Source organism: Balaenoptera physalus (genome assembly GCF_965194825.1).
Source record: "Balaenoptera physalus genome assembly, chromosome: 4".
In the NCBI taxonomy this organism is placed as follows: Eukaryota; Metazoa; Chordata; class Mammalia; order Artiodactyla; family Balaenopteridae; genus Balaenoptera; species Balaenoptera physalus.
Genome location: NC_138891.1, coordinates 17,633,743 through 17,660,449, shown reverse-complemented (window position 1 = coordinate 17,660,449; position 26,707 = coordinate 17,633,743). Strand labels below are relative to the sequence as shown.

The window sequence follows — 26,707 nt, the reverse complement described above, 5'->3', positions numbered from 1 at the left end:
CTCTTCTCTAGGCCTGTGGTTCTTGAACCATTCTCCTGCGGAACACTGAGTAAGTAAGCAAGAGAGGAGTACTGTGGAATTAAATGAAAATAAAAGCAGTTTTTTCCCAATCTGAAGAATAAAACTGAGTTAACTGATAGAATTTTCTTACTTTTCTTATCTATCCCAAAATGCTTCTGAAACCTTTGGATCCTCCATTATTTAAAATCTAGTAACTGATTCAACTTAAAAATTAAAACATTTAATATAAGCTTTTGGTATCAGTATTTCATGGTATTATACAAAAATAGCTCTATTTCTTTCAGGTACTCAACCAACAAACACATTTTAGAATCGCTGTTGTAGGTAGTATCAAACATATAAATAGGCAAGATTCTTTACCTGGGTTTAAGAACAGAGAAATAGATTTCCACCCCTGCACCTCCCTTGGTATATATACATCCACTCTATGAAGTAGAAACTGGCTCATTAACAAAATTCTCATGGGTTGAAGAGACAGAATTATACAACACATAACAGAATTAAAATCTTACTTCTTCATGTAGTTTCTTTAACTCCAGCTTATACTCCATGGCCATCTCTTGCTTGACTTTTTCATGTTCTTCAACCTGCTGACGCAACATTCCAACCTAAAAGCAGAGAGGTGGTAGCATTTTTCACTATTAGCATTGAAACAATAACCCTGAAACACAAAAATAGAAAATAACCTTTGTACTTATCTGTGAATACACGTTCTCAACTGTACAATTTCTCAGGAAGTCAAATATCTAATTATTTAACAATCCATAACAATGCCAGAAAATGGAAAACAAGCAACTGTTCTAGAATTTCTAAGTTTAGAGGGAAACTTCCTCTGTCTCATTTATTCTCCCCAACGCTTTTTATCAAAAAAAAAAACCTCACATAAAATTAAGAGAGATAAAGTTACAAGAACCTTGGAATCTACAAATATGGAACAAAAATCTGTAAGACTTCAAGAATAAATTCTATAAATCAAAGTACAGAATAGTAACATCAGACAGAAAGACAGCAGGAGACTTGTACCTGCTTTACCATTTACCCCACTTCAAAGAAAACCAGTTTCACCAGCCAGAGTGAGCATGTTATCCTAACCCATTTTTCAGTGGTTTGATGCCAGCCACAGCCTAGCTCATGCCCAGCCCTCACTTCCATCAATATCCATCAGCATTTCTCTACATCTTTCAATAACCAGTTAGCATTTCATCTACTAATAGCTAGAAGGGAAAGGAAGAACTTGGAATAGTAAGTAGTAATCTCAATCACAATACAGAATGGTGATTTAAAAATAAAAAAACTGTAGATCTTGAAAGTTCAAATCACAAGAAAAAAAAAATTTGTGACTATGTATGGTGACAGATGTTACTAGACTTACTGTGTGATCATTTCACAATATATACAAATATCAAATCATTACATTGTATAACTAAACTAATATAATGTTATATCTCAATTATACCTGAATAAAAAAAATACAGAAATAAAATTCTTGTAAGAACAAGGAGTTAGACGTGCTCTCACTCCCTCTTGCGAGAGCACCAGAATCACAACTGGCTGCTGGACAATCATCGACAGGAAGACACTGGACTTCACCAAGAAGGATACCCCACGTCCAAGGACAGAGGAGAAGCCACAGTGAGACGGTAGGAGGGGCGCAATCAGAGTAAAATCAAATCCCATAACTGCTGGGTGGGTGACTCAAAGACTGGTGAGCACTAATACCACAGAAGTCCACCCACTGGAGTGAACGTTCTGAGCCCCACGTCAGGCTTCCCAACCTGGGGGTCCGGCAACGGGAGGAGGAATTCATAGAGAATCAGACTCTGAAGCCTAGTGGGAATTGATTGCAGGACTTCGACAGGACTGGGGGAAACAGAGACCCCACTCTTGGAGGGCGCACACAAAATAGTGTGTGCATCGGGACCCAGGGGAAGGAGCAGTGACCCTGGGGGAGACTGAACCAGACATACCTGACGGTGTTGGGGGGGTCTCCTGCAGAGGCGGGGGCTGGCTCTGTTTCACTGTGGGGACAAGGACACTGGCAGTGGAGGTTCTGGGAAGTACTCCTTGGCGTAAGCCCTCCCAGAGTCTGCCATTAGCCCCACCAAAGAGCTCGGGTAGGCTCCAGCGTTGGGTTGCCTCAGGCAAAACAACCAAAAGGGAGGGAACCCAGCCCCACCCATCAACAGTCAAGTGGATTAAAGTTTTACGGAGCTCTGAGCGCCACAGCAACAGTCAGCTCTACTCACCTCCAGAACCTCCCATCAAGCCTCTTAGATATTCTCAACCACCAGAGGGCAGAGAGCAGAAGCAAGAAAAACTACAGTCCTGCAGCCTGTGGAACAGAAACCACATTTACAGAAAGACAGACAAGATGAAAAGGCAGAGGGCTATATACCAGATGAAGGAACAAGAAAAAACCCCAGAAAAACAACTAAATGAAGTGGAGATAGGCAACCTTCCAGAAAAAGAATTCAGAATAATGATGGTGAAGATGATCCAGGACCTCGGAATAAGAATGGAGGCAAAGATTGAGAAGATGTAAGAAATGTTTAACAAAGACCTAGAAGAATGAAAGAACAAACAAACAGAGATGACCAATACAATAACTGAAATGAAAACTACACTAGAAGGAATCAATAGCAGAATAACTGAGGCAGAAGAACAGATAAGTGACCTGGAAGACAGAATGGTGGCATTCACTGCTGCGGAACAGAATAAAGAAAAAAGAATGAAAAGAAATGAAGACAGCCTAAGAGACCTCTGGGACAACATTAAACGCAACAACATTCACATTATAGGGGTCCCAGAAGGAGAAGAGAGAGAGAAAGGACCCGAGAAAATATTTGAAGAGATTATAGTCAAAAACTTCCCTAACATGGGAAAGGAAATAGCCACCCAAGTCCAGGAAGCGCAGAGAGTCCCATACAGGATAAACCCAAGGAGAAACACGCCGAGACACATAGTAATCAAATTGGCAAAAATTAAAGACAAAGAAAAATTATTGAAAGCAGCAAGGGAAAAACGACAAATAACATACAAGGGAACTCCCATAAGGTTAACAGCTGATTTCTCAGCAGAAACTCTGCAAGCCAGAAGGGAGTGGCATGATATACTTAAAGTGATGAAAGGGAAGAACCTACAACCAAGATTACTCTACCCGGCAAGGATCTCATTTAGATTTGATGGAGAAATCAAAAGCTTTACAGACAAGCAAAAGCTAAGAGAATTCAGCACCACCAAACCAGCTCTACAACAAATGTTAAAGGAACTTCTCTAAGTGGGAAACACAAGAGAAGAAAAGGACCTACAAAAAGAAACCCAAAACAATTAAGAAAATGGTCATAGGAACATACATATCGATAATTACCTTAAACGTGAATGGATTAAATGCTCCAGCCAAAAGACACAGGCTTGCTGAATGGATACAAAAACAAGACCCATATATATGCTGTCTACAAGAGACCCACTTTAGACCTAGGGACACATACAGACTGAAAGTGAGGGGATGGAAAAAGATATTCCATGCAAATGGAAATCAAAAGAAAGCTGGAGTAGCTATACTCATATCAGATAAAATGGACTTTAAAATAAAGAATGTTACAAGAGACAAGGAAGGACACTACATAATGATCAAGGGATCAATCCAAGAAAAAGATATAACAATTATAAATATATATGCACCCAACATAGGAGCACCTCAAAACATAAGGCAACTGCTAACAGCTATAAAAGAGGAAATTGACAGTAACACAATAATAGTGGGGGACTTTAACACCTCACTTACACCAATGGACAGATCATCCAAAATGAAAATAAATAAGGAAACAGAAGCTTTAAATGACACAATAGACCAGATAGATTTAATTGATATTTATAGGACATTCCACCCAAAAACAGCAGATTACACTTTCTTCTCAAGTGCGCACGGAACATTCTCCAGGATAGATCGCATCTTGGGTCACAAATCAAGCCTCAGTAAATTTAAGAAAATTGAAATTGTATCAAGCATCTTTTCTGACCACAACGCTATGAGATTAGAAATGAATTACAGGGAAAAAAACGTAAAAAACACAAACACATGGAGGCTAAACAATACGTTACTAAATAACCAAGATATCACTGAAGAAATCAAAGAGGAAATCAAAAAATACCTAGAGACAAATGACAATGAAAACACGACGACCCAAAACCTATGGGATGCAGCAAAAGCAGTTCTAAAAGCGAAGTTTATAGCTATACAAGCCTACCTCAAGAAACAAGAAAAATCTCAAGTAAACAATCTAACCTTACACCTAAAGACACTAGAGAAAGAAGAACAAACAAAACCCAAAGTTAGCAGAAGGAAAGAAATCATAAAGATCAGAGTGGAAATAAATGAAATAGAAACAAAGAAAACAATAGCAAAGATCAATAAAACTAAAAGCTGGTTCTTTGAGAAGATAAACAAAATTGATAAACCATTAGCCAGACTCATCAAGAAAAAGAGGGAGAGGACTCAAATCAATAAAATTAGAAATGAAAAAGGAGAAGTTACAACAGACACCACAGAAATACAAAGCATCCTAAGAGACTACTACCAGCAACTTTATGCCAATAAAATGGACAACCTGGAAGAAATGGACAAATTCTTAGAAAGCTATAACCTTCCAAGACTGAACCAGGAAGAAGCAGAAAATATGAACAGACCAATCACAAGTAATGAAATTGAAACTGTGATTAAAAATCTTCCAACAAACAAAAGTCCAGGACCAGATGGCTTCACAGGTGAATTCTATCAAACATTTAGAGAAGAGCTAACACCTATCCTTCTCAAACTCTTCCAAAAAATTGCAGAGAAAGGAACACTCCCAAACTCATTCTATGAGGCCACCATCACCCTGATACCAAAACCAGACAAAGACACTACAAAAAAAGAAAATTACAGACCAACATCACTGATGAATATAGATGCAAAAATCCTCAACAAAATACTAGCAAACAGAATCCAACAACACATTAAAAGGATCACACACCACGATCAAGTGGGATTTATCCCAGGGATGCAAGGATTCTTCAATATACGCAAATCAATCAATGTGATACACCATATTAACAAATCGAAGAATAAAAACCATATGATCATCTCAATAGATGCAGAAAAAGCTTTTGACAAAATTCAACACCCATTTATGATAAAATCTCTCCAGAAAGTGGGCATAGAGGGAACCTACCTCAACATAATAAAGGCCATATATGACAAACCCACAGGAAACATCATTCTCAACGGTGAAAAACTGAAAGCATTTCCTCTAAGATCAGGAACAAGACAAGGATGTCCACTCTCACCGCTATTATTCAACATAGTTCTGGAAGTCCTAGCCACGGCAATCAGAGAAGAAAAAGAAATAAAAGGAATACAAATTGAAAAAGAAGAAGTAAAACTGTCACTGTTTGCAGATGACATGATACTATACATAGAGAATCCTAAAACTGCCACCAGAAAACTGCTAGAGCTAATTAATGAATATGGTAAAGTTGCAGGATACAAAATTAATGCACAGAAATCTCTTGCATTCCTATACACTAATGATGAAAAATCTGAAAGAGAAATTATGGAAACACTCCCATTTACCATTGCAACAAAAAGAATAAAATACCTAGGAATAAACCTACCTAGGGAACCAAAGGACCTGTATGCAGAAAACTATAAGACACTGATGAAAGAAATTAAAGATGATACCAACAGATGGAGAGATATACCATGTTCTTGGACTGGAAGAATCAACATTGTGAAAATGACTATACTACCAAAAGCAATCTACAGATTCAATGCAATCCCTATCAAATTACCAATGGCATTTTTTACGGAGCTAGAACAAATCATCTTAAAATTTGTATGGAGACACAAAAGACCCCAAATAACCAAAGCAGTCTTGAGGGAAAAAAACGGAGCTGGAGGAATCAGACTCACTGACTTCAGACTATACTACAAAGCTACAGTAATCAAGACAATATGGTACTGGCACAAAAACAGAAACATAGATCAATGGAACAAGATAGAAAGCCCAGAGATAAACCCACGCACCTATGGTCAACTAATCTATGACAAAGGAGGCAAAGATATACAATGGAGAAAAGACAGTCTCTTCAATAAGTGGTGCTGGGAAAACTGGACAGCTACATGTAAAAGAATGAAATTAGAACACTCCCTAACACCATACACAAAAATAAACCCAAAATGGATTCGAGACCTAAATGTAAGACTGGACACTATAAAACTCTGAGAGTAAAACATAGGAAGAACACTCTCTGACATAAATCACAGCAAGATCTTTTTTGATCCACATTCTACAGTAATGGAAATAAAAACAAAAATAAACAAATGGGACCTAATGAAACTTCACAGCTTTTGCACAGCAAAGGAAACCATAAACAAGACGAAAAGACAACCCTCAGAATGGGAGAAAATATTTGCAAACGAATCAACGGACAAAGGATTAATCTCCAAAATGTATAAACAGCTCATTCAGCTCAATATTAAAGAAACAAACACCCCAATCCAAAAATGGGCAGAAGACCTAAATAGACATTTCTCCAAAGAAGACATACAGACGGCCACGAAGCACATGAAAAGCTGCTCAACATCACTAATCGTTATAGAAATGCAAATCAAAACTACAATGAGGTATCACCTCACACCAGTTAGAATGGGCATCATCAGAAAATCTACAAACAACAAATGCTGGAGAGGGTGTGGAGAAAAGGGAACCCTCCTGCACTGTTGGTGGGAATGTAAATTGATACAGCCACTATGGAGAGCAATATGGAGGTTCCTTAAAAAACTAAAAATAGAATTACCATATGACCCAGCAATCCCACTACTGGGCATATACCCAGAGAAAACTGTAATTCAAAAAGACACAGGCACCCGAATGTTCATTGCAGCACTATTTACTATAGCCAGGTCATGGAAGCAACCTCAATGCCCATCAACAGACGAATGGATAAAGAAGTTGTGGTACATATATACAATGGAATATTACTCAGCCATAAAAAGGAACGAAATTGAGTCATTTGTTGAGACGTGGATGGATCTAGAGACTGTCATACAGAGTGAAGTAAGTCAGAAAGAGAAAAACAAATATCGTATATTAACGCATGTATGTGGAACCTAGAAAAATGGCACAGATGAGCCGGTTTGCAGGGCAGAAGTTGAGACACAGATGTAGAGAACAGACATATGGACACCAAGGGGGGAAAACTGCGGTGGGGTGGGGATGGTGGTGTACTGAATTGGATGATTGGGATTGACATGTATACACTGATGTGCATAAAATTGATGCCTAATAAGAACCTGCAGTATAAACAAACAAACAAAACAACTAATACTAAACTTTCATTGGGTTATTTGTATGGAAATATGTTAATATAAATGTTTCAGACATTACATGAAATTTCTAAAAATCTTATATGTTCTGGTATAATGTTATAAGTCATAATCATAGTTATTACTTTAAAATGTATATCTCAGAAATAACTAATTTTCTTGTCAACTGCATTATTATCAACTTTCATCAAATCTTTAACCGTGGTCATTTTTAAGTCTTTTGTCATTTACAGACAGTTCTGGGTGTACTCTGATGCTTTTGTAAATATGTTCCTATAAAAGGGTTTCATCTTCAGGAAATTCACAGAAAAGACTCTGACATGTACAGGTTTCTGGTAACTGACTGTACTGCTGAACTGAATGAATAAGCATTTTCAGAACTCTAATGAAAAACTGATGAGCTCATAAAAGTGCTAACAAAAGATCAAGGTGAAAAAAAAAATTAATTACATGGGACTGAGTGAACTGATGAGGATGAGTATAATTTTTGTGACTTTCTGTTTGAATTTAAAAAAAGAAAAAATCCCACAAGGACTCAGAGGCAAAGAATATACAAATCAATTTTCACTGCAAAGTAAAGGAGCTGTTACAGTGGAGGATTACTGGACTGAATGTCAATATTATGACACAGTATGAGTGTGTTTCATGTTTGGTAATGGCAATCATTGTTGCTTTTGTTGTGGTCATCCATGTACAATGCTTGGTGTCAGTCTATTTATCTCTTGCAAAAATAAAAAAAATAAAAAAGTAAATAAAAAGAAGTTGAAAATATAGCATATTATCAGTTAACAAATAAAAATCAGCATTAAATGTATTAAACTAGATTCTATATGAATTATTTTAGTTATAAAATTAAACCAATGGAAAAAAAAAAAAAGAACAAGGAGTTAATGCAATTCCAATTAAAAATTCTAGTAGAATTCTTTTTTGAAACGAAAAAGTGATTCTGAAGTTCAAACCAGAGGAATGATTTAATATAGCCATTAAAATAGAAAAAACTACTTAAAAATTCTTTTTTGATTTAAATGAGTATTTACTGAATTCCTGGACAGGGAGAAACTGAGCTTAAAACTAATGAAAGAGTCATTTGAGAATGACAGATTTGACTCTGCAAAATGTGAAATTTCTTTATTTGAAAAAATCCCATTAAAATTAAAAACAAATAAACTGAGAAAACCTTTTACAAAAGTACGTCAAAGGGTTTTTAGTATTTAGGTATCTTTTTGTAACTTGTTTCCACTATGTTCAAAGAACATACTCCATTATTTCAAGACTCTGAATTGTGTCAAGATTTATCATATGGTCAGTTTTGGAAAGAGTTGCTTGTGCTAGAAAAAAACGTACACCACAGTTCTCTTGTGCAATGTTCTGTATATATAAATTAGGTCAAGTTTGTTGATCATGGTGCTCAAATCTACATCCTTACTGATATCTGTCTCTTGTTCCATCAGTTACTAAGAAAATTGGGTTAAAATCCCCAACTACAATTGTGGCTTCATCTATTCCTCCCTGTAGTTCTGCCACTCTTTGCATACAGATAAGAGAGAGAGAGAGAGAAATTTAAAATTAATTAGATACTTACAAATTCAGATTTTTTTTTTGTCTTAGTTTGAGTTCTCCCAAAAGTGTAGATTTTAGGGCAGGTAGGTAATTGGACGTGATCCCAGGAAACACAGTAAGGAAATGAAGAGAGAGATCCAGAGAAGGAAAGAAAGCCAATAAAGTGTGTTACTGAGCTGATTTCTGCAGTAAGCGCTGGAGCCACTCCCACAGGGAACTCACCAAGGAACCAAACAGAATGTGTTTCAGAATTGTCCCTCTAAGGAATGGGAAGTTGGAGAGTTCATCCACTGATTCCAGTCCCTCCACTGCTTGAGGCTTGCCCCAGGAGGGTTAACTGCCCCCACAATCCCAGGTTTCACCTGAGCAGCTTTTAAGTTTCCAGTAAGAGAAGCACAATGTAGTGAGATGCTGGCAGTACACAGTGAGCTGTATGTAATATCCAGGTGAAATGCGGGGGCAAGGAGGATGTGATACAAGCCAATAAGAATATCTGCTACAGTTACATATCCTGAGATTTCATATTTTATCATTATGAAGTGTTTCTCTTCACCTTTGGTAATGTTCACTGCTTCTGCTTCAAGTACAGTTTAGCTACACCATCCCTCTATTCAAAGTGTTTGTATGGTATATATTTTAATTTTACATTTTACTTTCAACTTTGCTGTATCTTTATAAACATCAAATAATTGAGTTCAATTATCTTTACCCAGTTGGACAATTTTTATCTTTTAATTAAGCCATTTAGTACATTTACATTTACCGGACCTCTTGGGATTTATATCTATTGTCTTACTGAGTGCTATTTGTACTTAATAAGCTCTACGTTCCTATGTTTCTTTTTCTCTCCTTTCTTGCCTTCTTTGGGGCTGATAACTTCTTACTTCATTTTTCTCCTTCTGTTAGCTTAGAAGACATATACTCTATTAACATATTACTATATACTTTTAATGGTTCTCTCAAGATTAAAACTTAACTAATTAATATTAGACTTAACTAATGTTAATTAGATTAACATTAGCTAACATTAACATTAGTTTTACCAATTCCCAGGCAACCCAAGGACTATAGAAATACTTTAATTCCATTTACCCCCCACCAACTTGACTGAAATGCCATCATAATTCCACATATATGTTCAACTGAAGGCTCTTGTTGCTATATACAGTAAATATTCGTTTAGATTTACCCACATATTTACTGTCGTCTTTCGTTTCTTCCTTTATCCCTTGAGCTTCCATCTGGGGTCACTTTCCTTCTGCCTGAAGGACATTCTTTTAGTATTTCCTTGGTACAGGTCTCCTAGTGACAAATTCTCTCAATCTTTGTTGATCTGAAAATGTCTTGATTTCACCTTTACTCTGGGTATAGAATTTATTTCTGGTTTGGCAGGGAAAAAAAGTCATTTCTTTGTGAACATCATTCTATTGTTTTCTGGCTTTCACTGTTTTAGCTGACAAGTCAGCTGTTAGAAGCTGTTCGTAGATCACCTTTTCTTCTTGGTAAATATCTGGTTTTGTTTTATTTTGTTTTCTTTGATAACTTTTCAGATGTCCTCTTTGTCTTTAGTTGTCAACCTAGGTAAATATTTCTTTTTGTTTATCTTGCTTGAGGTTTTTGGATTTCTTAAGTACATGGCCTTCCTCACTTTTGGCAAAATCTCAGTCAATTTATCTTCAAATATTGCTTTAGCCCATTCTCACTTTGTTTTCTCCTTCAGGGATTCCCAAAACACTCATATTTGACCTTCCCACTGTATCCTCCTTTCTCTTATCCTCTCTTCTATATTTTCTATCATTCTGTCTGTGCTTTATTCCAAACATTTTCTTCTGTCATATCTTCCAGTTCACCAATTATCTCAATCTTTAAGGCCTTAATTTCGTTTATTCTATTTTTCAACATTATGATTTCCACTCATCTTTTAATAGTTTCCAATTCTTTCCTGAAATGCTCAATCTTATCTTTTATCTCCTTGAACACAGTAAACATAGCTATTGTAATTTCCTTTCCTTTTCTTTCTTTTACTTTCTTTCTTCCTGTGAAAACATCCTTCCTGGAGCTTGCCATTCTCAAATATTGGTAAGTTACTCTAGGCTACCTGTATAGCTGTCATCTTGGGAACTCCCTTCACCATTATTCTGGAGGCTTTCTGTGCTTTTCTGCTTTTTGCTTTTTAAAAAAATTCTCTGTCATCTTCTCCAAAAGTTTACTTCTCATTTTGGTAGAACATTCTTTTGAGATTTTATATGTCTGAAAATACCTTTATTCTCTTTTCACATCTGGTTGAAAGTCTGATTGGCTGTAGAATTTAGTAGTAAATTTCACTCAGGATGTTTTTAGTTAATTGTGAATCTTTCAGACTTTAACATTTGGTAATGGCAGACTAGGTATTCTGGGCCAGTCCATACACTGAGGACAACTATATAAGTAAGATTTCTTAAAAAATGTGCCTGAAGTCAAGTGCTAACATGATAGGGAAGAATTACCAGGTCAGCATCTGGGCTAGGCTAGAGGTGGAGGGAGGTGAGCCCAGAGTTTGGGGCCAGTATTAATTGAAACTAGAGAAGGCAGCTGAAAGGGTAAGAGGCCGAATGGGGGTTTTGATAACTTCGAGGGGCTATGAGAATAAAAGATTTGGTGCCCAAGACAGCTCTGAACCCCTCCTTGCTTTGAGTTGGGACCCTGAAAGGCTGTACCCTAGGAGTAAGAATGGGCCAGATGTAGAAAAGGCCTTCTTGAAATTGCCAATCAACTGCAGACATCTGAATCTCTAAAATCAGTTTAAGATGATCTTAAGAGAGTGCTAATGTTTGTCCCCAGGCATCTCCAAAGTGCTAGGGACTCCAGAAACTTGGAAAAAGCAACCTAAACTTTCTCCAAAGGAAAAAAAAAACACTATTCTGTGTCTTAAACTATTTCTTCAAATAATTTTACAAATACAGTGCTTGATAACCCACTCAGAAAGTAACCCCACACACACAAGGAGATAAGACAACAAAAGTGAAAAAAAGCAGAAGCAATAAAAGATAGAAAGAGATCCATGGCAAATCTAGATATTGGCATTATCAATTCTTCCTATCCTTGAGAAGGTACTTTTTAAAAAAGCAAATAAAAATGAGACAGTTACTAATTCCCCAGAAAACAAAAACATTGTACAAGAAATAAGTTTGATTATTATTATGCTATCTGACTCAGTTGTAAATAATAATTACCATCTTAATGATATAAACACTAAACACTGACCTAACCAAAAATTAAGATATACAATTCTGGCAGGGTAAGGGGATGGAAATTGTATATGAGAGCAAAGCCCTTATTTTTTATAGCAGCAAGTTAATAGATAAATAGTTAAAACTGAAAATTAAGAATATTGCCATAAAATGTTATATAGAAATACGAAGAGAATAACAACAACAAAAAAAAGAGTTAAAGACACTGAAATGACTGCCTCAGAGAAGCAAGAATCCTAGGTTCAGAGGAATAGGGCAGATGATCACTGTTTTTTCTTACGAGCTTTGTAGAACCATTTTTCTTTTCATTTACTACGTGAGGCAAGCATAAATATAACATGTGAAGAAAAGATTGTTTAATTTCATTTATTTACCAGAGTCTGGTTCATAATGGGCACACAACAATATCTAAATTTCTTAAAGAAAAAGAGGAGGAAAAAAGAGGTTAATTGCTGAAAGCAAGAGATAGCATTAGAGAAATGGAAGCGAAGGTTTGAAAACTGTCAGTATGGATGATATCGTTTTAACTACAATTTAGAGTTTTCAAAGTGGTTTCTTAAACAGTAACTCAATCTTCACAACAACACGGGAACATAGGAATTATATCCTAATTTTACACATGATGAAATGGGCTCAGAGAGATTAAATTATTTGGCCAAGGCCATTCAGCTGAGAAAAGGCACAGCCAGGACTCCAAATTCCTTACTTGTTTCATTAGCTCTACCTGCTCTGTAGGGCATTAGAAGGTAACAGCAGCAGAAATGTCCATTAAAACCGATCGAATCCCAACAATGTAATCAGAAAACAGACCATTCACTTATGAAATGAGTTGTTTATACTAGTACTCCAAGTATGATCTGCAGATGGGCTGGAGCTGGTCACAACAGCAATCCAGTGTGAGATAAGAACCTTGAAGCAGAATGTAAATCAACTATGTTACAAAACACACTGTGTAGTGCAACTGACAGTTTTATACAGCAAAACTTTCTGTGAAGTGAAGGATGCAATGTACTACTTTACATTCTGGTGCAAGCCTTTTATCTCACCATGGACCTGTCATTTCAGTAGCACTGGTTTATACAATAGGACTGACTGCTTCTAGGCCTGAAACTTTCAAACAAATAAAACTGACAAAAACTTAAAGCTCTATATTCTAGTTCTTCTATCATGTGCTATTCAAAGTAGATTATAAACATGTTATTACCAATAACACAGTGAAATTACAATTTCACAGACAAACTCTATGGAACAGATTCCTATAATTAGTATTTGGTAAAAACACTTTACCTCTAGAAACTTAATCAACTTCCAGCAACCCAATAAATGAAGCCGCAAATCACTGACAGCTACATTTCTAAACATCTTTTATGTCCCCAGGCCAAACCTGTAATCTTCAAATCTTTACCAAGGAACCTATCTACTCAATCTCTTTAACTCCTCTTTAAGGTATTAAGTACAGGCATACTTCAGAGATACTGCAGGCTCCTTCCAGATCACAATAAAGCAAATACTGTGATAAAATGAGTCACATGAATTTTTTCGGTTTTGCAGTGCATATAAATGTTATGTTTACACTGTACTGTAGTCAACTAAGTGTGCAAGAGTATTATGTCTAAAAAACAATGTATATATCTTAATTTAAAAACACTTTATTGCTGGAAAAAAATGCTAACCATCATCAGAGCCTTCAGTGAGTCATAATCTTTATGTTGGTAGAGGATTTGAAATATTGCAAGGATCACCAAAATGTGACACAGAGACATGAAGTGAGCAAATGCTGTTAGAAAAAAGGTGCCAGCAGACTTGTTCAACACAAGGTTGCCACAAACCTTCAATTTGTAAAAAAATACAATATCGGCAAAGCATTATAGAGTGAAGCGCAACAAAACGAGTAGTTTTATTACTGCCTGTAGTGCAGTAATGCCCTTGACATCAAAACTAAGCTGCAGGAATAAGTTTCAACAGCCTGGGCATGAATATTCTCATGATCACACACACAGGAATTTCCTTAATGGGTTTCTAACAAAGTTAAACAACTTAGATATCCACATATATAGTCGACGGTTGAACAGCATGGGTTTGAACTGTGCAGGTCCACTTATACATGGATTTTTTTCGATAAATATGTACTACTGTACTACACCACCCAAAGTTGGTTGAATCTGCGGATTCAGAACTGCAGACACAAGGGCCAACTGTAAAGTTATATGTAGATTTTCAACTGCATCGGGGATCAGTGCCCCAACCCACAGGTTGTTCAAGCGTCAACTGTACAGTGTTTTTTAACTAGGAAAGCACTATCACCTTAACTTTCTAAACAGAACTACTTTTGTTTGGCCCCAGGAGCAATAAAGAAGTAGTAACTAAAGTAACTTACCAAGGAGCACTGACCTTACCTAAATTACAATTTTTAAAAAATCAAATATGATTATCATTCCATGCACTTTTTTACCCACCTTCTATATCTTTTCATGAGGTCTAATTTTACTTTTTTTAATTTTTTAAAATTTATTTATTTATTTTTGGCTGCATTGGGTCTTCACTGCTGCGCACCGGCTTTCGCTAGTTGCGGCAAGCAGGGGCTAATCTTCGTGTGGTGCACGGGCTTCTCATTATGGTGGCTTCTCTTGCTGCGGAGCATGGGCTCTAGGCGCACAGGCTTCAGTAGTTGTGGCATTCGGGCTCAGCAGTTGTGGCTCGCAGGTTTAGTTGTTCTATGGCATGTGGGATCTTCCCGGCCCAGGGCTCAAACCCACGTCCCCTGCATTGGCAGGCATATTCTTAACCACTGCGCCACCAGGGAAGTCCCATGAGGTGTAATTTTAAAATACATTCTCAAAAGTCTACCCAAATTTTAAAATAAATTCCAGTTTAGCAAGTGGCATTCTCAGAACACTGAATCTAACACGGCCAATGTTACTATGTACGGTGGACCCCTGAACAACATGGTTGAACTACATGAGTCCACTTATATACGGATTTTTTTTTCAATAAATACTACAGTACTACATGAATTCATGAACGTGGAATCTCAGATAAGGAGGATTGACTGTAAAGTTATATGTAGATTTCCAAGTGCATTGGGGTCGATGCCCCCAACCCCCACATTGTTCAAGGGTCAACTGTACTGCTTTGACCCAAAGTGCACATGGCCAACTGAGAGATTCTCTTGACAAGGAAAGAAACACTTTATGAAGCCTAACTCTTTCCTTGTGACATGAAACATTTCTAAAATATTCTTGATAAGTGAGTATCATCAACAGAATCTACCACTCACAGAAACACCCCTGAAGAAGCTGAATGACAGCACTAATGAGTGGTGATCCTACTGGTAGGAAAGCCCATCTAAGTGGGGCTTGGGACCAGTGTTTCCCTACAACTCTTCCAATCCTTCTGAGATCAACATTGATGCCAGAAATGTAGGGGCAATTCTTGCACTTATATATGCTTTCTGCTTCCCTTCCAATATTCAATGTTCTTTTCACTGTACCAGCTAAATTAAGAGAAATCAATTAGCAAATGTTATTAAACTTTTCCCCCAAGTCACCAACAACATTGGGTGATGAGATCGCAAATAATATTTATTTCCTTTTCTTTCTTTTTCCCTAATTGTCAACAAGTGCAAATATAAATTTTGTAAGAAGAGTTTTCTTAATTTTATTTTAAACCTAACCAAAAGAAGCCAATTATTGAATTTGGGGCTTAACTTTTTACACTAGTCATACAATGAGGCCAAAAACAACATTCGCTAAACTCGGTGATTATTAACATAGGCATGTAATAGAATGAAGGTTTTTACAAAAATCATGTGACACCCTTTACATTTTCTTAAAGAAGTTATTGTATGTATTCCATGTGACCAAGGTAACATGATCCTTGAAATAAATATTACTATTCTTATGCATTTTCACCAATGAATTCTTCTGAAAGAAACCATCAGAATTTGACACACAAATGCTTTCTTTGCATTATGAAAAAGACAGTATCACCAGTTCAAGATGGCAATGTAGGAAGATCCTGAACTCACCTCCTCCGACAGACTCACTGGATCTACAGCTAAATATGGAACAATTTCTTCTTGAAAAAAGAACCTAAAGCCTAGCTGAGTGACAACCACACATTGGGTAAAAGAGAGGAAAACCATACAAAAGCCTGTAGGGGAGATGGGGACACAATCTCACCATAAACCTCACCCCTGGTATAGCAACCAACAACCAGAAGGGAACTCAAAACTTCCTGAGGAGCAAAGGGTTCAAACCCCACATTGGGCACCCCAGCTTTTAAGACATGAATTTGAGAGATAAGCCCCCAAAACATCTAATTTTTGAAAACCAATGGGTCTTGTGTCCCAAGACCCACAAAATGATAGTGATGAGAAACACCTCTTAGAGGGCTCATGTGCTTAGACTCACCCATCCCAGAGTCCAGCTCAGAGGTAGCCAATCATGCTTAGACTTAAAGTGAATAAGGCTCACCTGCTTATATTAAAACCTCCATCAGAGGGGCACGCTTCTAGTTCAACACACACATCTAGGAGCCTGCTGGAACACTCTGGGAACAAAGACTGGCAGGCACTACCTTTGCTGTGCTCCAGAGCACCAGTATCTCTCAGAAGGGAGCTTTTACACACATCAGGTGTCCTGACTTTTACAGCTGCTACCCAGGATATGATCTTGGTTACCTGGCTCTGGAGGCCAGGGGAGCTTGTGTTCTGGTTCCCAAGGAACTGTAATAATTGGTGTCACCCAGAAAGGAGCTCATTCCCCTGTCTGGTGCCTGGATTTCTGTGACTGATGCTAGGGAACACCTCTACATCAACTGGCTCTGGTGGTCAGTGGGGCTTATACTCATGGGTCCTACAGGACTGTAGCCCAAGGAGAAAGAGTTCTTAAACAGCTACAACCCTGAGGGCACAGCAAAGGCAAGAGACCCAGGAGCTCAATCTTTCTGCGAAGGGAGACTATGAACTGATCATCCTGACTGCTAACTAAGGGGCAAGCCTCTGATTAGGCATGCACCTTGGAGTTGACTTTAACCCTTTCCAGAGACCTTGGAGGGCAGGCGCTACCTTTGCTCTCACACTCTGCTGCCTCTAGCGCACCAGTGTCTCCTGGAGGTAGCTATACACGTGGCTGGTGCCCAGGGGACTCCCCTCGGATTACCTAGCTCTAGGTGACTGGAGGGATTTGCATTCCTGGATCCCACAGGACTATGGCAATCAGAGGGATAGTTCTTGGCAGGCTACCACCCCCAAGGCACTGCACAGAAAGCAGAATGAGGCACACTCCCTAGGGTTTCTGTGAAAGAGTCCTCTTTACTTGTCTTGGACCTTCAGCCTGAGGAGCAGGCTTCAGGTTTGGCTCACATTTAGTGGCCTACGGAGTTGCTATCAAGGAACATAGGCTGTGGACGCCATCTAGGCACTCTCCCTCTGCCTTGCTCCAACCCATCAGTATCACCCAGAAAATAGTTCATCTGGAGCCCACATAGTGGACACCTCCAGATCACCTGGTTCTGAGGACCAATGGGGTCTACCCTCAGCACCCCTCAGAACTGTATATATTTGCATACTTTAAAAGCTGCTGCCTGAGGGTCCAGCTTCCAGTCAACCTGAATCTAGGTGCTGAGATCCTCCACTCTGGGACACTGACAGGTTTTGGTACATCCTCAACTACTGGGAGCTACTAAAAATATAATAGGCTGCCTGGACAAGCACAGAGGTTTGAGAGACAACCAGGAGCTGACGCAGGGTTGAATAACAAGGTTCATCTCCTACACAAGGCCACTCGATCAAGACTGCAAGAAGTGGTTGTTTCATCTACCGTACAGAAACCAACAGAGAGTCAAGCAAAATGAAGAAACAGAGGAATATGTTCCAAATGAAAGAATAAGATAAACCTCAGAAAAAATCTTAATGAAATGGAGATCTGTAATTTACCTGATAAAGAGTTCAAAGTAATGGTCATAAAGATGGGGAGAAGAATGGATGAACACAGTGAGAACTTCAACAAAGAGATGAAAAAATATAAGAAAGTACCAAATAGAAGTCACATGAACACAGTGAGAACTTCAACAAAGAGATGAAAAAATATAAGAAAGTACCAAATAGAAGTCACAGAGCCAAAGAATGTAATAACTGAACTGAAAAAAATACACTAGAGGGGTTCAACAGCAGACTAGATGAAGCAGAAGAAAATATCAGTCAACTCAGGGACAAAGCAGTGGAACTCACCCGATCAGAGCAGCAGAAAGAAAAAAGAATGAAAAAAGGAATTTATGGAACAACATCAAACAGACTAACATTTACTTTATAGGGCTCCCAGAAGGAGAAGAGAGAAAGAGGCAGAAAACTTATTTGAAAATATAATGGCTGAAAACTTCCCTAACTTGGGGAAGGAAACAGACGTCCAGATCCAGGAAGCCCTGAGAGTCCCAAAAAAGATGCTACCAAAGAGACCCACACCAAGACACATTACAATTAAAATGTCAAAAGTTAAAGACAAGGAGAGAATCTTAAAAGAAGCAGAAGATAAACAACTAGTTCTATACAAGGGAACCCTCATAAAACTATCAGCAGATTTTTCAGCACAAACTTTGCAGGCCAGAAAGCATGATACATTCAAAGTGCTGAAAGAAGAAAACTTCCAACCAAGAATACTCTACTGAGCAAAGTTTTCATTCAGAATTGAAGAAGAGATAACGAGTTTTCCAGAGAAGCAAAAGTTAAAGGAGTTCACCACCACTAAACTAACCTGGCCTGACAAGAAATTTTAAAGGAACTTCTTTAAGCTGAAAGAAAGGATGCTAATTAGTAACAAGAACACATATGAAAGGATAAATCTCACTGGAAAAGTAAATATATAGTGAAGGTAGTGGATTAATCACTAATAAAGCTAGTATAAAGGTTAAAAGATAGAACTATGATTACAATAATTAGCTAAAGGATACACAAGGTAAAAATACATAAAATGTGACATCAAAAACATAAAACATGAGAGTAAATGTTGAGCTTTAGAATGGGATCAAACTTAAGATGTTATCAACTTAAAATAGACTGTTATAGATATGTCGTTAAGTGTAAGACTCACGGCAACCACAAAGCAAAAACCTAGAATAAATACACAAAAGAGAAAGAGAAAGGAACATAAGCATACCATTAAAGAAAGTCATCAAACCACAAAGGAAGAGAGCAAGAGAAGAAAAAAGGAACAGAGAAAAACTACAAAAACTGCTAGAAAACAATTAACAAAATGGCAATAAGCACATACCCATAATAATAACTTTAAATGTAAATGGACTAAATTCTCCAACAAAAAGACATAGAGTGGCTGAAGGAATAAAAAGCAAGACACACCTATATATGCTGCCTGTAAGAGATACAATTTAGATATAAGGACACAGACTGAAAGTGAAGGGATGGGAAAAGATTCCATGCAAATGGAAATAGAAATGAAAGATGGAGTAGCTATACTTATATCACACACACAAAAAAAAGACTTTAATACAAATGCTTTAATAAGAGACAAAGAAGACATTACATAATGATAAAGGGGTTAATCCAATGAGAGGATATAACATTTGTAAATCTTTATGCAGCCAACATAGGAGCACCTAAACATGTAGCACAATTATTAACAGACCTAAAGGGAGACATAGCCAGCAATACAATAATGGTAGGGAACTTTAATATCCCACTTACATCAATGGAAAGATCATACAGACAGAAAATCAATAAGGAGACATCAGCCTTAAACAACATGTTAAACCAGATGAACTTAACACATATTTATAGAATATTCTATCCAAAAGCAACACAATATACATTCTTCTCAAGTGTATATGGAACATCTTCCAAGATAGATCATATGTTAGGCCACAGATCAAGTCTTAATTAATTTAAGAAGACTGCAATCATATCAAGTATCTTTTCCAACCACAGTGGCATGAAATGAGAAACTACACAAAGAAAAATGGGAAATATACAAATATGTGGAGATTAAATAACATGCTATTGAATAACCAATGGGCAAAGAAGAAATCAAGAGAAATCAAAAAATACCTTGAGAAAAACAAAATGGAAATGTAACATGCCAAAATTTACAGAATGCAGCAAAAACAGTTCTATGAGGGCAGTTCATAGTGATAAACACCTACCTCAAGAAACAAGAAAAGCCTCACACAAACAACCTAACTACACCTTAACGAACTAGAAAAAGAACAAACAAAGCCCAAAGTTAGTAAATTAGAGCAGAAATAAATGAAATAGAAACTAAAAAGACAACAGAAAAGATCAATGAAACTAAGAGTTAGTTCTGTGAAAAGAGAAATAAAATTGACAAAACCTTAGCTAGACTCACCAAGAAAAAAAAGAGAAAAGACTCAAGTAAGTCAGACATGAAAGAGGAAATATTACAAGCGACACCACAGAAATACAAAGGATCATATAGACTACTATGAAAAATTACATGCCAACAAATTGGATAAACTAGAAGAAGTGGATAAACTCTGACAAACATATAAGCTACTAAGACTGAATCATGACGAAATAGAAAATCTGAACAGACCACTTACCAGCAAGCAGATCAATTCAGTAAAAAAAAACTCTCAACAAACAAAAGTCCAGGACCAAATGGCTTCACTGGTGAATTCCACCAAACATTCAAAGAAGAATTAATATCAAGCTTTTTCAAATTCTTCCAAAAAATATAAGAAGGGGAATCTTTTCAAAACACATTGTATGAGGCCAGTATTAGCCTGATACCAAAACCAGACAAGAGTGCCACCAAACAAAAAAAATTTTTTTTTACAGGCTAATATCCCCGATGAACATAGATGTAAAAATTCTCAACAAAATATTAGCAAACTGAATTCAGCAACACATTAAAAGGATCATATACAATGATGAAGTGAAATTTATTCCAGGGATACAGGGATGGTCCAACATCTGTAAATCAGTCAATGTGATACACCTCATTAACAAAACGAAGACAAAAATCATATGATCTCAACAGATGCATAAAAAGCATTTGACAAAATTTAAATCCATTTATAATAAAATCTCAAATCTCTCAAAAAAGCAGGTATAGAGGAAACATACCTCAACATAATTAAGGTCATATATGACAAGCCTACAGCTAAATCATACTCAATGTTGAAAAGCTCAAAGCTTTTCCTCTAAGATCAGGAACAGGACAAGGATGTCCACTCTTACCACTTTTATTCAACATAGTATTGGAAATCCTAGCCAGAACAGTTACGCAAGAAAAAGAAATAAAAGGCATCCAAATTGAAAAGGCAGAAGTAAAACTCACTGTTTGCAGATCACATGAAAATAGCTAGGAAACCCTAAAGACTCTATCACAAACTAATAGAACTAATAAATGAATTCAATAAAGTTACTGGATACAATATCAATATACAAAAATCGATTGTGTTTTTTTAAATAATAACAAACTATCAAAAAGAGAAATTAAGAAAACAATCCCATATACAACTGCATCAAAAAGAATAAAATACCTAGGAATAAATTTAACCAAGGAGGTGAAAGATCTGTATACAGAAAACTACAAGACATTAATGAAAGAAACTGAAAAAGACACAAATAAATGGAAAGATATTCTATGCTCATGGATTGAAAGAATCAATATTGTCAAAACTGCCATACTATCCAAAGCAATCTACAGATTCAGTGCAATCCCTATCAAAATTCCAATGGCATTTCTCATAGAAATAAAACAAAAAATCCTAAAACTTGCATGGAACTGAATAGCCAAAGCAATCTTGAGAAAGAACAAAGCTGGAGGCACCACACTCTCTAACTTCAAAGTATATTATAAGGCTATTATTACATACAAACGGTATTGTATTGGCATAAAAACGGAGACTTAGATTGATAGAACAGAACAGAGAATAGAGATCCCAGAAATAAACCCAACATATATGGTCAATTAATTTATGACAAATAAACCAAGAATATACAATGGGGAAAGGACAGTTTCTTCAATAAATGATGTTGGGAAAACTGGACAGCCACATGCAAGAGAATGAAGCTGGACCACTATCTTACACCATTCACAAAAATTAACTCAAAATGGATTAAAGACTTGAACATAAGACCTGAAACCATAAAACTCCTAGAAGAAAACATAGGCAGTAAGCTCCTTGATATAGGTCTTAGTGATGATATTTTGAATCTGCACCAAAAGCAAAAGCAAAAAAAGTAAAAGCAGCAAAAGCAAAACTACACAAGTGGGACTACATCAAACTAAAAAGCTTCTACACAGCAAAGTAAATCATCAACAACATGAAAAGGCAACTTATTGAATGGGAGAAAATAACTGCACATCATGTATCTGACAAGGGGCTGATATCCAAAATATACAAAGAACTTTTACAATTCAATAGCAAAAAACCAAACTATCACTGAAAAAATGGGCAGAAGATCCAAATAGACATTTTTCCAAAGACATACAGATGACCAACATGTACATGAAAAAGATGGTCAACATCACTAAACATCAGGGAAATGCATATCAAAACCACAGAGATATCAACTCACACCTTGCAGAATGGCTAGTATCAAAAAGACAACAAATAACAAGTGCTGGCAAGGGTGTGGACAAAAGGGAACCCTTGTACACTTGGGCGAGAATGTTAAGTTGGTGCAACTATTATGGAAAATAGTATGGAGATGCCTCAAAAAATTAAAAATAGAACTACCATATGATCCAGTAATTCCACTCTAGTATTTATCTGAAGAAAACAAAAAAACATTAATTCAATAAGATATATGCACCCCCCCTGTTCACTGCAGCTTTATTTACAATAACAAAGATGTAGAAACAACCTAAGTATCTATTGATGAATGAATGGATAAAGAAACTGTGGTACACACATACACACACACACACACACACACACACACACATATAAAGAATATTATTCAGCCAAAAAATAAAAGTTGCCATATGCCACAGCATGGATAGAACTTGAAGGCATTACACTAACTGAAATAATTCAGACAAAGAAAGACAAATATTGTATGATCTCCCTTACATGTAGAATCTACAGAAACAAACAAAAAATAAGCTCATAAATATAGAGAACAGATTGGTGGCTGCAAGAGACAAGGCTTGGATCGGGGGGTGGGAGAAATGGGTGAACTGTGTTTTGTTTTAAATAAATTGAATTCAAAATTTTTTAAATGCTTTCTTCAACACATATTTAAGAAACATATTTATTATAAAAGGTAAGGTGAAAATATCAAAGAGTAGCAAATCATCCGCTTTACCTCTTTGTGTTTCATATCCACCTGACTCCTGAGAGCCTTAAGTTCCCGTTCACGGATGTCCAAGCAAGTTTCTAGAGCATGTGTCTGTCCTTCCCACTCAGATTTTTTATGAGCTACCATTATGTCAATCTGTTTCATGAGCTCCTGTAGTTCTGCTTCACAGGATGTCAAAAATCCCCTATAAATAAGGACAGACCCTTAAGAACATAGAACATATCTCCAAGTGGCTTTTCATCTTTCACATGTAAAAATACAGCAGATGTAAAGCTACCTGAAGTGGAACAGTGTCAACAAATAAATTATCAGAAGCAGAGAACAGGATCTCTGAGCTTTTCCTTTTAATGCTCACATAAGATGATCACTTATTCCACGGAAGTTTGTCTTCCTCCAGTAGCCGACCTAAAGCCTAAGTCAACTGGTCAAACGCAAGGTTTATGTTTGAAGTCTGGTTTGTGAGTGAGACTTCCACAACCAACAACTAGCTCTTCTATAACATTTTAGGGAAGCTTTCAGGAAGAATCCAGGCAAGCATATGTCACATTCTCAGCTCGTCAAACAAAATAAAAAGCGTTGGAAACAAGTAGGCTAGTGGGAAAATGACAATACAATTTTAAGAGCTGTTTTAAGAACCTCCATCCTTGAGCCAAATTTATTCCAACTATTTCTTTCCAACTTATTATTAGAAACTTACCACATCCTATCTTATTGTTGTAAACTTACTGATGTCCTTCAATGTTTCAGGAGATGCCAGATGTTACAAAGGTAGAAACAGAATTGGACATAGATGTATTGGATTCAGAGGTTTCCGGGAATGGCCACAGAGAGATAACTCCTAAGGCTTAAATACTTTTTTAAAAAAAGCATTTGTTCTTAGTGTCACAAAACCTCTATAGCCTTTTGCTTTTTAAAAGCAGAAAACTTAACTGGGATGATGGTAACCATCCAGCTTCACACTGCTGAGATGAGGGAAACACCCCAAGGAGCGATACTGTCCACAAACACGACATGGATAAGCTTAGATTTTGCTCACACTTCTGCTTCTGTACCCAAAGCACAAAATGGTCAGAGGCATAACTCAGACATGCTTTTTAAACTCAGTGAGAAGCTTAAGGTCAAAGCAAACTTACCCATCATGTCCTCGATTTTGTATTCCTTCCAACAAAGCCTCCATCGCCAAATCCCCTTTGTTTTGGCAACTGGGAAAGCAAAGAACTCTGTCAGGAGAAAATTCATTTTTTATGTTCTAACATTCCAACTTACAAACTTAAGAATGTGAATGAAAGCATACAAATAGCAATGAGAAAATGCAGCACTTCTTAAGATGACTGTAGAAGCAGTCAAGGAATATCTCTTCAAGAAATACTAGAACCAAACACATTTCAGACTAAAACACAACAATTTAAAATGATCTGAATTGCCATTGACACTCCCCCTGCATGACTGAAGTCAAATACCTCACTGTCACATCCCTACTTCCTCATGTAAGAGTGGGCCTGGGTGGAGGTGGGGTGCTAGCAGCAGAGGAACACTGACACTAACAAAATGAGAGGTCAGAGGAAAAGTGTAGCTTCTTTTAAAGAGATATTGTAAAAAGGTTAAATGCCCTGTGCTTCAACTTCTTGGTCCATCATGGGAGATCCTATTCACCCGCTAGATGACAGGCCCATGAAGCTCCTAGAACACCCTCCCTCACCTAAGAGGCAGCTACGTGGGCTCTCCCTCCTCTGCACTTCATTGCTCCTAGTCCTTAACAGGTTCTTTCATAGGAGTTACACCACCCTGGGAATGTCCTTTTGCACACCTTTTTCCCCTACTATTCAACCGTCAAGGGTAGAAAACCAGTTTTTTTCACGCCTGCAGCTCCAGGGCTTAGAGTTGCATTTCAACCTGGCCTGTGCTGAATGCTTTTGACTGAACTTATCTCAATTCCCTTCCCTTTTCACCTACCCCCCCTATGCAAACTGGTCATAGCTGGAGAACTACAGAGAAGAGTGTAACAGAGACAGAAGGGAAGGGAGATAAAACAGAGACACAGGAGAATGAGAAGACTGGAAAATACAACCACTACACGTTATTTGCATCTATTTCTAAAGTTACTAACAGGAGTACTAAATAACTATTCATGCACAAATATGGCAGAGAGGATTTCTTTCCGGTTGGTTTATCCTTTGTATTACACCAACATTAGACAAAATAAAAACCTAAAGAAAAACGCTTTCATGGTCTATTCCACTTTCTTTCAAACAATGATACAGTCAATTACAACACAACGCAGATTCTGTGTTTTGATCCACTCTAGGGAACTGAGAGGCAGTACATAGTTCACACAGTACCATGCAGATAGAAACCCAGGATAGAGTCCTGCTCTGCAACTAAGTAGCTTTGTGTCCTTGGACTTCAGTTTTTGCCTCTATAAAGTAAGAAGCATGATCTATATAATCTGCACGGTTTCTTCCAGCTTTTTAATGGGATTCTAATAGCCAATTACATATAGTCTGTATCATGCTCCTGACAACTCTACATGTATATTTATTAAATACGTAGGAAAGTGCTCTTCCTAAGGACAGAGCTACTACAGTTATTCAAAACTATCATTAGTAAAATTATACTCCTTTAGGTCATGTTATTCTTAGAAAATACATTTAGTAATATATATTAGAAACAGATTTAGTAACATATAATACATAATATATTTTCTGGATATTATTTAGTAATTAGGAATATTTATAATAGAAGCTAAAAGTCACTGAATACTCAACTGTTCTGCCTGTCTATATTGTCAGATTCAATCTTCATAACAATTTTAAAACATAAATACTATTACTTTGAGGAAACTGAGGCTCGGAAGGTTAAATAACTTGATTATGGTAAACTACAAACCACAGTCCTAGGATTCAAACCTAGGCAATGTGACTCCTAAGTTCCAGCCAATGTGCAATCTTTATATATTTTACAGTATTTCGGATGTTAAAATACATCAGCATATCTTCTTTTGATTTAATAATGTGTTCTTGGCATAAACAAAATCAAACCAAATTGAAAAGTCTGGACACAGGAAAAAATATACAAACTTAACTATGACGTCACCACCATGGCCACCAGGTGGCAGTAGCACAACAGTGAAAATAGTCCACATAGGGGAAAATAGCCATTTCAGAAATTAAAATCATGGTCTAAGACTTAGATAAGGAGATCTCTGTTTTTAAAAAAAAAGGTGGGGATGGGGTGGGGAGGAACCAG

At 37.0% G+C, this 26,707-nt stretch overlaps 1 protein-coding gene across 12 annotated transcripts in view; it reads right to left on the bottom strand.

Moving 5' to 3' along the window:
• Positions 1 to 26,707, bottom strand: part of CEP63 (centrosomal protein 63) — an 81,830-nt gene that overhangs the window by 49,039 nt on the left and 6,084 nt on the right. For all 12 annotated transcript variants that reach the window (XM_082460827.1, XM_082460829.1, XM_082460825.1 and 9 more), the window contains 3 exons: positions 24,595 to 24,663; positions 23,468 to 23,645; positions 534 to 629 (listed from right to left, as the gene is read on the bottom strand). In XM_082460827.1, coding sequence (XP_082316953.1) covers positions 534 to 629; positions 23,468 to 23,645; positions 24,595 to 24,638 — 318 coding nt within the window. In that variant the 5' untranslated portion in view covers positions 24,639 to 24,663. The remainder of the gene's footprint in view (positions 1 to 533; positions 630 to 23,467; positions 23,646 to 24,594; positions 24,664 to 26,707) is intronic.